General features: G+C 38.5%; 1 protein-coding gene across 2 annotated transcripts in view; it reads right to left on the bottom strand.

Annotated features, from left to right (window-relative positions):
* Nucleotides 1–2,131: 2,131 nt before the first annotated feature.
* LOC132818350 (kelch domain-containing protein 1) overlaps nucleotides 2,132–14,969 on the bottom strand; it is an 89,588-nt gene continuing 76,750 nt past the window's right edge. The window contains exons 11-13 of one of the 2 annotated variants that reach the window (XM_060829292.1): nucleotides 12,117–12,201; nucleotides 6,177–6,229; nucleotides 2,133–2,509 (exon numbers count right to left, since the gene is read on the bottom strand). In XM_060829292.1, the coding sequence (XP_060685275.1) occupies nucleotides 2,377–2,509; nucleotides 6,177–6,229; nucleotides 12,117–12,201 (271 nt within the window). In that variant the 3' untranslated portion in view covers nucleotides 2,133–2,376. Of the gene's footprint in view, nucleotides 2,510–6,176; nucleotides 6,230–12,116; nucleotides 12,202–14,969 lie in introns of both variants that reach the window. The other variant, XM_060829293.1, reaches the window with a different exon arrangement.

A 14,969-nucleotide genomic window follows, 5' to 3' on the forward strand; every position in this document is an offset into this window, starting at 1 on the left:
ATAATCGGCAAAGAACTAGTGAAAAACACCTTGAACTGAACACAAATCAGCACAAAAATCACTTGTGACAAAATAGGAAGTGGAGAAGTTCAAGAGGAGAATAACACATGACAGCAGAAGTCACAAAAATAGCATTATTTAGGTGTTCTGGTGAAGAACAGTAAATAATCATGCAATGTGGTGACAAATGTTAATTGAATTATTACATTCTGGGAGCATATCAACTATTCAGAAAAGGGAATTGAGCATTTATATGGCTCCGAATGATTTCATCTGAATTGGTGAAGAGATACTTCTGCAAAAAGTGTAAAGAATAGTTTGAAATATTCTAACACTTAAACCATGAAAGGAATTTACTCCCTAAATATTTTGCAGCACAGAATCAATGCACTTCATGTCAGTCTAAAATAAGAACAGTAAACAATTCATAAAGATTAAAGCTAAATAGGAACATATTGAATCTAAAAATGCAAAGAAATATAAACTACAAAGGAATGCACAATACCTAAAATGAATTAAGGTGAAATAATGAAACAAGTCTCTTAGCATGGCTAATAGTTTTTACTCAAATTTCCTGAAGAAGGGCTCATGTCCGAAACGTCGATTCTCCTGCTCCTTGGATGCTGCCTGACCTGCTGCACTTTTCCAGCAACACATTTTCAGCTTTACTCAACATTAATAAAGATATTACAGTTTGTATTTACAATCAATAACAATTAAAGTCAAAGAGATGTACAGCACAGAAACAGACCCTTTGGTCCAACTCATCCATACTGACCAATTATCCTAGCCCAATCTAGTCCCATTTGCCAGAACTTGACCGATATCCCACATTCCTGAAAAGGGCTTATAGCCAAAACATCAACTCTCCTGCTCCTTGAATGCTGCCTGACCTGCTGTGCTTTTCCATTGCCACGCTTATCGACTCTCAAAACCCTTACTATTCATATACCTATCCAGATGTCATTTAAATGTTGTAATTGTACCAGCCTCCACCATTTCCTCTGGCATCTCATTCCATACATACATCACCTTCTGTGTGAAAGAGTTGCCCTTTAGGTCCGTTTTAAATCTTTACCCTCTCAACCTAAAGTTACACCCTCTAGTTTGGACTCCCTCACCCCAGGGAAAAGACCATGTCTATTTATCCTATCCATGCTCCTCAAGATTTTATAAACCTCTACAAGGTCATCCCTCAACCTCTGACGTTCCAGGGAAAACAGCCCCAGCCTGTTTAGCTTCTCCCATAGCTCAAATCCTCCAAACCTGGCAACATCCTTGTAAATCCTTTCTGAATCTTTTCAAACTTCACAACAACCTTCCGATAGGATGGAGACCAGAATTATACGCAATATTCCAACAGTGGCCTAACCAATATCCTGGACAGCACAACATGACCTTCCAACTCCTTCACTCAATATTCTGACCAGTAAAGGCAAGCTTACCAAATATCTTCTTCACTGTCCTGTCTACCTGCGACTCCATTTTCAAGGAATTACAAATCTGTCCTCCAAGGTCTCTTTGTTCAGCAACACTCCCCAGGACCTTACCATGAAGTATATAAATCCTACCCTGATTTGCCTTTGCAAGATGCAGCATCTCACATTTATCTAAATTAAACTCTATCTGCTACACCTCGTCTCATTGGTCCATATAATCAAGATCCCGTTGTACTCTGAGGTAACCTTCTTCACTGTCCACTAAACCTCCAATTTCGGTGTCATCTGCAAACTTACTAATTATACCTCCTATGCTCACATTCAAATAATTTACATAAATGATGAAAAGCAGTGGACCCAGCACCCAACACCACTGGTCACAAGCCTCCAAGTCTGAAAGGCAACCCTCCTCCACCACCCGTATGTATTTAGGACCAATATATTAAAGAAAAGGGATTTGGTAAAAGCCACAAAAACCATTGTAGTGCATTAATTGATCTTGTATTGGTGAGAATAATCTAAATCTGTGAACAAATAAGAATTAGATCTGGACCATACCAGCGAGTATAAAAATGGATACTCAGTACTTAGCTAAAATCTTCATTTGTCTTGGAATATAATATAAGGAGGTCTCGGTTTACTGGTTTACATGTTAAAAAAAGCCATCACTATTGGTTTGTACATGAAACAATTTATTTCCAAATCTAGTCCAGAATGATATAAAATGTATTAACATAGTAGCTATGTTAATTAGTCTACAAAACTGAATAAAATATTGTACAACAGAACAACAATCACGTTTATAATCAACCCAATTTGGGTTTGTACATCTCAAATATTACATTTGCTCATTGCAATGATGTATATTGTGAAATACATCATTAAATGTTATGTACGCAAACCTTCTTGAATTAAACTTGCAGTTTAAAATACATTATTATTTCTCTTGGTGTCCAGCTGAAATCCAGAAAGTGATTTTCTTCTGCACTTGAGAAAACAATTGATGAGGTAACCATGGAAGTTGATTTTGCAAAACTGTGGAATTTTTTGCAATGCAGTCTAAGCACAACCTACAAAGGAAAAGAAAATGCATCACCCAGCATAACTAAGCCTTCACATCGATTATCTGGTATCCACATGAAAATTTGGTAATTAAAAAGCAGTATGTCACAGTGTGGCACAGTGCATTTTTTAGATTTTATAGATGTACCCTCACTCATAAGTGTGATGCATTAATCCAGTTTGCTCAAACTATCACTAAACTTCACCTATGATCTGGAGCCAAGTCTTATATTCCCATTTCATGTCTACTTTACAAAGTCCTGTTCATGTATTTAAGTGGATTGCCCTTAAAAATGGCAAGATGATTTGGCCTATTTGCCTCCTATTTTTCTCTCTCTCTCTCTCTCATTAGGTGCTGCTGCTTTTCCTACAAAAGCAGAATTATCTATCAATAGCAGAACAGACATTGCAACGTATATACCAAAGCACTTAAATTTTTTGTCCAATTTCAGAAGACACTTGCTTCACACTAGGAGAAAGTGAGGACTGCAGCTGGAGATCAGAATCGAGAGTGTGATGCAGGTCAGGCAGCATCCGAGGAGCAGGCGAATTGAAGTTTTGGGGCAAAAGCCCTTTATCAGGTATGAGGCTTATGGGCCGAAGAGGGGTATGAGAGAGAGGGGGTGGGGAGTGGTGCTGAGAGATAAATGGGAGGGGGGGTGACTAGGACTGGGATAGGGTGGGGAGCAGGGAGGGGAAATGAGGAAACTGGTGAAATAAACGTTGTTCCTGTGTGGTGGCGGGGTCCCAAGAGGAAGATTCTTCCTCCAGGCGCTGGGTGATTAGGGTTTGGCAATGGAGGAGGCCCAGGTCCTCCATGCCCTTGGAGCAGTGGAAGGGGGAGTTGAAGTGGGGCAGTAGAATTGGTTGGTGCCATTGTCTGAACCTGCTCCTGTCCCTCATCGCTGCATACCTTGACATCATCCTGTCTCCCTTAGGCCAGGTACTCCCCACCTACATTTGATATATTTCCCTACCCACCCCATCTGCGTTTCAGATCCATGCCCTCCAGCAGCCCACACCAAATTCCCGGCACCTTTCCCTGCCACCACAAGAACAGCAAAACCTCTACCCACACCTCCCCCTTCACCTCCATCCAAGGCCCCAAAGGATCCTTCCACACCCAAAAGAAACTTACCTGTACTTCCACACATGCCATTTCCTGTATCTGTTGCACCCAATGTGATCACTTCTACATCAGCGAAACAGGAAGCCTACTTGCAGATTGTTTCAGAGAACATCTCTGGGACACTCGCACCAACCAACCTCACCACCCCATGGCTGAACACTTCAACTGCCCTGTCCACTCCATCAAGGATATGCAGGTCCTGGGCCTCCTCCAATGCCAAACCCTAATCACCATGCGCATGGAGGAAGAATGCCTCATCTTCTGCCTTGGAACCCTGCAACTACACGGGATTGATGTGGATTTTATCAGTTTCCTTACTTCCCCTCGCCCCACCTTACCCCAGTCCCAAGCCTCCGACTCGGCATCGCCCTCTTGACCTGTCCATCTTCCTTCCCACCTAACCACTCCACCCTCGTCTCTGACTTTTCACTTTCATCCCCAACTTCATCTACCTATCACATTCCCAGCTACCTTCCCCAGCCCCACCACCCCTCCCATTTATCTCTCAGCACCCTCCTGGCCCACAAGCCTAATTCCTGATGAAGGGCTTATGCCTGAAACGTCAACTCCCATGTTCCTTGGATGCTGCCTGACCTACTGTACTTTTCTAGCACCATACTCACGACCACATGTTTCAGATATATATCATGCGTGTGTCATTCTTTGCACAGAAAAAATTAGTGGCGTTTGCGTATCAAGGTTTGTGCTAAAACTTTGATGCTGATCAAACAAAATGATACAAAGTCTACAATGCAGTTTAATTACAAACCACAGAAAGGTGTACAAAGTAAGTTTGGCTGGGGGAAATACAATAGCATTGATAATTGTGCAAGTATAAGATCACAGTGTAATGCTCAATGTTACCACTTCTGATCACTTCACTGGACTTCATTCCAGCAATTGTGAAATCCACTTCATTGGCCAGTTCTCACAGACCTCTCTGACTTTATAGCCATGAGGGAAAACAGAATAATATTTGTGCTTGCTATGCCTTAAAGTGCTTGTGAAAACCTTGCTTTAAAACAGAGTCCCTGCTCCTTCAACTGCAGTCATTGCTAGAAGCTCCACAGAAAGTATCTCATCCTGTAAACTGACCACATATTGACAAATGCAAACTGGTAATCCTTGTCTGACACATGCTGACATTAAACGAATGAGCCGAATCCAAAACAATTAGGTTCATGAGTACAAACAGGTTATATGTATTGTTGGACTGAAGCTAGAGTGTATGGATCAAATGAAAACCAGCTAACAATTTTAGAACAATACAAAACACTAAGTTTACTCCAACAGAGTGGTGCATTCTCCAGTCAGTAATGCTTGATCTTTAGGTGAAAAGTGCATACTCAAGTCAAAAAAAATTGAGTCAAAATATAATGCCAGATTTCTACTAATTTTTGTATGTCAACTTCCTGATCTAAAGTTTATTGGTCTTATTACATACTTAGTACAGAATGAGGCATGTAATAATATTTCTCAGCAGGTTGATTAGAAAATATCTGTGAGTGCATACAGTCTCCTAAAATGGGCTGCTAGACATTGAAATAATAACCCTTTTGGTGTAAATAGAAAGGCAATGAATAGACAAACAGATCTGGGAATGCACACATCACCAGAATTTCTACAGTGCAGTAGATAAGCAGAAACATGAATCTCCATGGCTACCAAAGGACCAATGATTTCAGAATTTGATTCACAACTGGTAGAGATTGTTATAGCTATACTGAAAGCAAATCCAGAGTCAAACCCCTGCACCCACTGCCAGTGACCATAGAAGTAACAAATATTAATTTCAAGCTATTATTGTAATCAGCTCAGAAATAGATGAACAAAAACTGATAAGTACAATATATCTTTAAGCCTCCCAGTTCACATCTGCCCTATCAATTAGCAGCAGCATGACAAAATTCTGCAATTAATAGAGTGTGAGATTCCCAACAGGTGCTGAGGTTCTGGATGTGAGTCAGAGAAATTCACTGACTGGCCTAATGCTGATCTTAAAAACAAATCTCATCGCCAATAAACAAACTCAGACTGAAGGTTTGCTGAAGCATTTTAGGGTGTCTGGAACATCTATCCCACCAATTTTGAGGAGTCATGAACAGAGGAGGAACATATGACAGCTTTCAGACTGCTCAGGACAAAAGTTTATAAGGTTGTAAATTTCAATTTCTGTGATCAGTTGTTCCACAGAGAGAAAGTCACAACACTACTACTATCCAGATCTAGTTATTCAAATCATCCACTGACTTCAGCACCAGATTCTGTCCTAATTTTGTACCCACTCAAGAATTTCTTATTACCTTCCTTTTTTTTTTAGATATCCTAAAATTTTAACTAATAGATACAATAGGTCAGTAAACTACTCAACATTTCAATGTGTTTGTTCAAATTAAAATTCTAAGCTATCTTCTCTCACACTCAATGTTGACATGCCTTGATATAACAATAAAGACCATAATTTACTAGTTTTCAAATCAGATAATGGTTAACTACGGATAAATTTACAAATAAAATGTAAAGTCAAAGGAAATTTTAACATTTACCTGAAAAGTGAATAGGGTTGTGTTTGAAAGATAAGCACATCATTACAGTGACCCTAGTTTAAAAAAAAAGCAGAAAAACAGATAACACACCACTATCCATTGATGTGCACTAACAACAATTTAGAAAACTACATTGCCTAATATATTAATAAAAGCATAAATAAATGCTACATTTTTATTTAAACTGATTATTCAAATTTGTTCTAACTTCTCCAAATATTATCTAAACTAAATGCTTAGTTTGAGATGAAAGTAAAATACTGGAGATGGTAAAAATTTGAAATGAAAACAAAATGCTGGAGAAACGTAGCACATTTAACAATGAGAAACACAGTTTATGTTTCAAGTCCAATACGATTCTTCTTTGTGACAGAAATAAATTAGATTACAATTATAGTCTATATAATTACACAATTTTGTTTGAAGAAGTTACTAAAAATATAGAATTGCAAAAAAAAAACAAAAGTCTGGTTTTGAAGCCTAAAAATGCATTATTTTGCTATTTAGAAACTTAGTTCAAATTGATTTGTTTCACAGATTTCCAATGATGAAATCCAAACAAAATTCTTTATTTAACTTAGATGACCAAATAAACCAGGGTGCGAGTCAGTGGTTGAAAATTTCAGTGAATCAGACAAACATTGTTTTCCATTTCTAACAATAAAAAACCAATTTGCAAGCAATAATATTGCATTAATCCACAACATTGTTTTCTTACTACATGATTTGTGTACCTGTTCTGAATCCAATTGATTTTTTAAAACGTTCACTCATGGGACATAGGCATCACTGGCTGGCCACTATTGCCCATCCCAAGGTGGTGGTCAGCTGCTTTCTTGAACCGCTGCAGTCCATGTGCTGTGTGTAGACTGTCAGTGCAGTTACGGAGAGAATTCCAGGATTTTGACCCAACATTAGTGAAGCAACATCAAAATATTTCCAGTTATGATGATAAGAGACCTGAGGGGCATACACAGATGTGCTTCTAAATGGAAGTGGTTGTGGGCTTGGAAGATGCCATCTAAGGAACTTTGAGGAATTTTGCAATATACCTTGCTGATAATATATACTGCGGCTACTAAGTGTCAATGCTAACTCCCAGGATGTTGATAGTGGGGGATTCAGTGATGGCAACATGACTGTTATGGGATGATGATTAGATTGGCTCTTATTGGAGATGGTTATTTCCTGGCATTTGAGTGGCTTGAATGTTACTTGCTACTTTTCAGCCAAGCCAGGATATTGTTCAGTTATTGTTGCACTTGCACATCAACTTCTTCAGTATCTAGGAGTGTGGATGGACAATGTTCAGCACTAATCATCAGTGAATATCCCACTTCTGACCTTGTGATGGCAGGAAGATCATTCATGAAACAGATGAAAATGGTTGGGCCTTGGTCACTATCCTGACAAACTCCTGCTGAGATGTCCTTGATCTGGATGTAGGTTTGTTCGCTGAGCTGGAAAGTTCATTTCCAGACATTTCGTCACCCTACTAGGTAACATTTTCAGTGGGCCTCAAATGAAGCACTGCTGATAATTCCTGCTTTCTATTTACATGTTTGAGTTTCTTTGGGTCAGTGATATTATTTCCTGTGGTGAAGTCACTTCCTGTTCTTTTTCTCAGAAGGTGGTTGATGGGGTCTAACTCAATGTGCTTGTTGATAAAGTTCTGGTTGGAACTTCTAGGAATTCTCAAGCTTGCCTTTGTTTGGCTTGTCCTAGGATGGATGTGTTGTGCCAGTCAAAGTGGTGTCAAACATCCAGAACCTCAACCTGAGCTACAAATCCTCTCAAAACTCGCTGAGATGTCCTGGAGCTCAGATGATTGACTTGTTTCATCATAACCCATTGTCCTATTGACAGGTATGAATCCAGTCAGCAGAGAGCTTGTCCTCTCATCCCCATTAATTCCAGTTTTGCTACAGCTCTCTGATGCAACATTGGTCAAATGCATTCTTGATATCAAGGGCTGCCACTTTCATCTCACTTCCAGATTTCAGCTCTTTGGTCCATGTTTGAACCAAGGCCGTGATGAGGTCAGGATATGAGTGGCCCTGGGAGAACTCAAACTGACTGTCAGTGTTCAGGTTATTGCTAATTCGCTAATAACCTGATTTACTTTTCTCAATCAGCTCTTTGCTTGAAATGAATGAGTATTCCTCCCCTACTCTCACTAGCTGTTCAATCATTATGTCCATATTCCTTCCTCCTTGTGTTTGTTGGAAATCATTCATCACAGCTCTAGGATATGTGCAGGAGTCCCTCAGGATCGTGTCCTTGGCCCAATCATCTTCCGTTACATCATCAATGAACATCCTTTCATCATAAGGTCATAAGTAGGGCTGTTCATTGATGAATGCACAATTTTCAGAACCATTCACAACTCTTCAGATCCTGAAGTGATCTATGTCCAAATCAGTAAAACTTGGACAATCAGCTTTGAGCTAACAAGTGGCAAGTAACATTCACAGCACACAAATGCCAGGCAATGACTATCTACAACAGAAGAGAATCTAGCCATTTCTTCTTGATATTCAATAGCATTGCCATCACTGATTCTTCCACAATCAGCATTCTGGTTATCCCATAGTCCAGAAACTGAATTGGACATGCCATATAAATGCTCTGTCCTGGAGATCTGGTCAGAGGCTAGGAATCCTATGGTGAATAACACCCCTCTTGACTTTTCAAAGCCTGTCAATCATCTACAAGACAAAAATTGGAAATATGATGAATACTCCCCATCGGGTCAGATTACTGCAGCTCTAACAACACTTGAGAAGCTGGATACCATCCAGAACAAAGCAGTCCACTTACTCCCTCCACCAACACTCAGCAGCAGCAGTGTGTACCATCTACAGTATGCACTGTGGAAATTCACAAGGCTCCTTTGACAGCATCTTCCAAACACACAACCACTACCATCTAGAATGATAAAACTTTGCAGATATAAGGGAACACCACCACCCGTAAATTTCTCTCCAAGCGACCCGTCATACTGACTTGGAAATTTATTGCTATTCCTTCAGTGTCGCCGGTTCAGTTTTGGGCTCTCTCCCTAACAGCATTGTGGATCTACCTACAACAAATGAATTCAAGAAGGCACCTCACCACCACCTTCTCAAGAACAACAACAGATGGGGTATAAATGCTGGTCCAGCCTGCATTAAAAATATATACATTTACAATAGATGGAAGAGATTTCACTCTGACAGATGTCATGTTCAGAAATTTGCCAGTGAATCTCTTACAACCTCTCTTTCCACTTTAGGACGTTAGCCTCAAGCAACCATAAGACTATAAAATATTGGAGCAAAATTAGGCCATTCTTGATTGAATCATGTCTTGTATGTTTTTCAACCTTGCCTTCTCTCTGTAATTCTTAATTCCCTTACTAATCAAGATGCTCTATCTATATCTACCTATCTCGTCTTAAATACATTCAAAAACTCAGTCTCCACAGCCTTCTGTGGCAATGAATTCCACAGGTTAACCACCTTCTGGCTGCAAAAATTCCTTCTTATTTCAGTTCTAAAGGGTCATCCCTTCATTCTGAGGCTGTGCCCTTGGGTCATAATCTCTCCGACTAGCAGGAACATCTTCTCCACACCCACTCTATCCAGGCCTACCAGTATTCTGTAAGTTTCAATTAGAAACCCTCCTCATCCTACCAAGCTTCATTAAGTGCAGACCCAGAGTCCTCAACTACTCTTCATATGACAAGCCTTTCATTCCTGGGATCATTCTTGTGAATCTCCTTTGGACCCCCTCAAATTCCAGCACATCCTTCTTTAGATTCCTCGGCCAAAAAACTGCTCACGATATTCTTAATATGGTTTGACCAGAGCCTTGTACAGTCTCAGCAGTACATAAATGCTCTTATATTCTAGCCCTCTCAAAATGAATGCTAATATTCTATTTTCCTTCCTAACTGCCAAGTGAATTTAAGAGAATCCTGAAGTAGGATTCCTAAGTCCCTTTGTGCTTTCCCCATTTAGAAAATAGTCTGTGCCTGTATTCTTCCTACCAAAGTACATAACCTCACAGTTTCTCGTACTGTATTCCACCTGCCATTTCTATGCCCACTGTCCAAATCTTTCTGCAGCCTCTACATTTCCTCAACACTACCTGTCCCTCCACATACCTTTGTGTTACCTGCAAACTTAGCAACAATGCCCTTAATTATTTTGTTTAGATCATTAATGTAAAATGTGAATAGTTGTGGTCCTATCACCAACTTAAAATGAAAATAGGCAAACTAGTTTAATGGGCATGTGTAAAAACTGTATTTTTTTATCTTTTAATTTTCTATGGAGGGTTGAGATGGGAAAAGGACAGTGTTAGAAACCAAGGATTGTGGAAGGGATTATTGCATTTTTTGAAAGCAAATTACCTGATTTTCATTTTAAGTGCTATTTACATTGTAGTTTGTTCAAGCAATGGGCATGGCTACAACAAATGAGCTGGAGTCAGGGAATGAGTTTACATGGAGATTTGGTTGGCAACAAAAAGCTGATTGGTCTGTGAAGTGGTAACCAGTTGTCAATGACAATGGCCTTCTGCCTGCTAAATACAATGTGATTGTCTTTCAGGTAACTGAACAGCTTCTGGGTGTGAATGCTTAGGTAAAAGCCATTGAACATCTGTAAAACAAGGAACTTTCCTTTCCTTTGCAGTAAAAAAAACTTCAAATCTAAGGAAATCAGATTATTTTGCCTCCTCGGTTGCTGTAAGGTGTGGCTCTTAATAAGTCAGACAATGTTAGCCAGTCGCCCTGTGCTTTCTGCAAACAGGTAAAACTATCTAGCGAAGAAAGCTTCAGAAGCTGTAGGTCCTGAGAAGCAAGGATGCTAATCTCGCAAATTCTGTGAACAGCGACCACTGAATTGCCTTCACAATCTTTTCCTCCACACACTACATAGACAGATATAAAAATTCTCCTGTGCACAAACATTTTTTCAAGGGGATTAGAATTTTAATTAGTAAAATTAAATGTCAATGATACATAATTGTTTACTTGGAGCTCTTTATTTGTATGAAATGGTAATTTGTGTTAAATACAGAACCTGGTGAGTAATTTCTGTAAACTTTGGTCTTACAAAAGACAGGTAAATTTGGGGAATTTTGCGAACATTTGTAAATTCTTTATCCACCATGATTCTGGGAATGGCAGGTTTCCAGCTTGCTACCCCAGTAAGGTGTAATACTTAGGATAAGAGATTTTCTCATTGTTTCCATATCTGGTACACTGTAAACTGTAACGATCCGCAAACTGTCTCACCTAGCTTTAATAGCCAACTTCAAAGTTTATATATTAAATAAGGGCAATGTCATTTTCTTCAAATCCCTTTAATAGTTAAAAAATTAAGAGAGTTTTCTTGGTTGGTCATTTTTTTCGTTTGAATTTCTTAAATCAAGAATTATCCACAATGGCTATATCCTCAGGAGATGATTTTAAATAAAAATGGAAATACACAATAGGTAATGTTCTGCATTCATTAAAGTTCTAATAAAAGTGTAGCCACCTTAAACATCATAATCTGTCTTCTCATTACATGCGCTGATTTTGATAACAAGATGATGACAGGTAATTGGGAGTAGGCGGAAAACTGGATTATTAAATGAGAGAGCAGCCGTGAGAGGCTGAGTAATGTACTCCTGCTTCTAACTTGTATATTGGTATGATTTGCCAAACATTGTTTGTATTTCAATCACCAGCATTTGTAGTATTTCCCTTTTACTCATGTAGTTGTGAATTTGGATCAAACAATTATCAACAATGAGAAACACCCAGCATTCTAACATCTAGGGTTTAAGGTATCTCAGTAGCTGTTGCACAACTGGAAGTCATTTGTACTGCATTTTTTCTCCCCCTTTTACCTCCATTATATTAAAAGCAAAAAATCTGGAAAAAATCAATTATTTTGTCATACTTACAGAATCATAGGAAAGTAAATCATCCTTGCTCCCACCAAACACCATCACTTCATGCTCCTTTCCTAGGCAGGCTGTATGCCACAACCTACAGAGTTTTTCAACATTAAATATATTACTGTACAATAGTTACAGAAGTGTCTATTTAATTCATTGATGCTTCAAGATCCAAAACAAAGTTTAATTTGCTTCATGTCCTGCAAATTATTTTTGGCATTGTAAGCATTTTTAAGATGGAAGCAGGCAGTGATAGCGAATATTTCTTCATTTCAGCCATAAAATAATAACTTTCCAAAATATTGAATAAAAATAGTCAAATATTAATGGAATTTTCTCAGATAAATATTTAACCTCCACATTCCACTTTATCCAAGAATTTTCTGCATTCTCCAAACAATCTATGTGCAGTCTGTAGCCCAGGAAAATTCTCAAAGTTCTGAACACATATTCCTCACATCTGTTTCTCAGTTTTAGCGTTGTGTTAAAAAAATGACAGAACATTACCTTTCATGATGAGATAAAACATTTTGAATTTTGACTGGGAAGTTCAGTATTTTAAAGAAGTGAGCAGACGTTACTCACCTTTAACTTTTTTGATAGTTTTAACAAGAAAGTAACTGCCACATAGCAACATGCAGTATGTCTAAAATAATCAAGTTGTCTACACCTTGAACGAATTTTAGCTTGATTGTAAATGAATAAATCCTCTCACGGCCACAAAAGAACCCACTAGTTGCTATCTTTAGTTCTTTTGATCAAAGATGTGAGAACTGTCCACACTCTGTTTACAACATTAAGAGAGTTAGCCTCTCTGGGGTTATGATGTAAAAAAGGAAAATCACCATTTTAATCAAAATTGCCCATTTAGCAGTCATCACAGGTGCATCCTGCAAAAGACAACTAAGTTCAGTCAACATTTGACCTCAGAAGATTAGGTCTGAAGGTTCGTTGTCCATTAAGAATCTGAAATTTTTGTTGTTTCTTAAACCAGATCTTGAAGACGTTTTCTCAAATAAGGTGAGGAAATGGATACAGAAAATCAAAAACTGTTAAAACTGACAGTCAACACACCTTAGGTTCTGAAGCTTTTGTTAATTATTTTAAATAAGCTCTAAAGCTAAAGACTTCTTCAATATCACACTCATGTTCAAGTACTCCTAAGTCCCAAAATGCATATAGCACACAACAGATTTATCTTCTTCTTTCATTTTGAAATGTAGTTCAAAAGCCATGAAGAAGTTTGAGTGAGACATAGACCACGAAAACATGGGAAAATGTATAGATGGAATCCCACAACTTCTGGTTGCAGCAGAATTTGTGATGACTGAGAAATATAATGAACAAGCAGCACCTTTATTGGCACACAATGTGTGGAAAATGTTGGAGCAGTTTCAGAAAGGGGAATAGCCATGCTGGACATTTCTCATCTTCCTTCCTAGACAACAATCTAGCAGCCATAGACAGCATGAGGGACCCCATAATTCTCAACATTTAAGCATATTCTGCTGGATTTATCCAAGGAATAAATCCCTTGCAATATGCAGACCAGCAGAACAATCACCACAGGCTGCCAAACCAATACAGGACAGGAGATATTTTCTAATCGCCCTGATCAGAGATGGGACTTGAATCCAGGTCTCTTAATCCAGGACACTGAACTGCACCACTCAAACCCTTACAGTGGTCCACCAGGACAGTATTCAAGCCTCAAGGATCAGCCATTTAGCCAATTCACTATTAGAAAAATGATTTAAAAGAGGCCTTAAAGTATTAACATTCTGTCGACGCTCCAAAGCAGCCACTGTTGACTTGGGAGCTCGCAACTCCACAATTTCAGCTGACAGCTCGGGTGCAGGTACCAATCCACAGTTTAGGAAGCTCTGCTTTAAAGGCTGCTGTTATATTAACCTGACATCAACTCTGGTTCCAATATGCACAATGCAACAATTACAGCTATTTTCCTTCACAAATAAATATTCCAATGTCCTACAATATACTATATTCAAACCAGCAAATTAAACCAGAAAGGCCAAAGAACATTTACCCTCTACTACAAATACCAACAAGAGAAAATAATGCATATTTCAATTCAGAACAAGTCCTTCAGTACAGAGTGGGATACCATGAGTGACAGTGAGGTAAGAAACCAAGTGCTTGGGAAAGCAAATAAAAAAACTCAATTAAAGTCTAAAAATAACATTCCTTGCTTTGAAATCTATTATGTTGCATATTAGATTTCTCACTGCATTGGTTAGAGTGTGTCTGGGGATCTGCACAGAAGTACTTTGTCCAAAAAACTGCATGCGATGCAGTAGAAGAAAATCCATGTTACTTTACATGACACAATTCCCAGCACTTGGTTCAAGATTATTTTCTTTTAACAAGTAACTAAGACCAAAAGAATGAAGTCAGAACCAGTGGGTGGATAAATGTACTATTTTTCTCCAAAAGTTGCCATCAACTAAGATTGATTTGTTTGATTAATAAAGCTTTTTTAAATTAGGTCTGGAAGTAGATAGGATTTTTAATTTTTTTGGCTGCTTTGAAAGAGGTATCTTAGTTTAAACTGTTTGTTGTATTGACTTTTGATTTGAAGGAATTAAAATATATTGCAAAAATGAGAAGTAAACAGGTTTTCCACAGTCTAGGAGTGTAGATACACTTTGGTCTCAAAAGGAATTACATACCCAAATGTATTCAGTTTGAAATTAATTTCAGTTTTTTTCTCGAAATTCCAAGCCATACATGTTCATGGCAGAGTAGTGTGATCTGCTTGATGGTAGTTTCTGGGAGCTAATAGAAATGTGGTCTTAAGGGGTCTTTGCAAATTTAATTGCTTGACCACAACAATCCTGA

Source organism: Hemiscyllium ocellatum, chromosome 8 (genome assembly GCF_020745735.1).
Source record: "Hemiscyllium ocellatum isolate sHemOce1 chromosome 8, sHemOce1.pat.X.cur, whole genome shotgun sequence".
NCBI lineage: Eukaryota > Metazoa > Chordata > Chondrichthyes > Orectolobiformes > Hemiscylliidae > Hemiscyllium > Hemiscyllium ocellatum.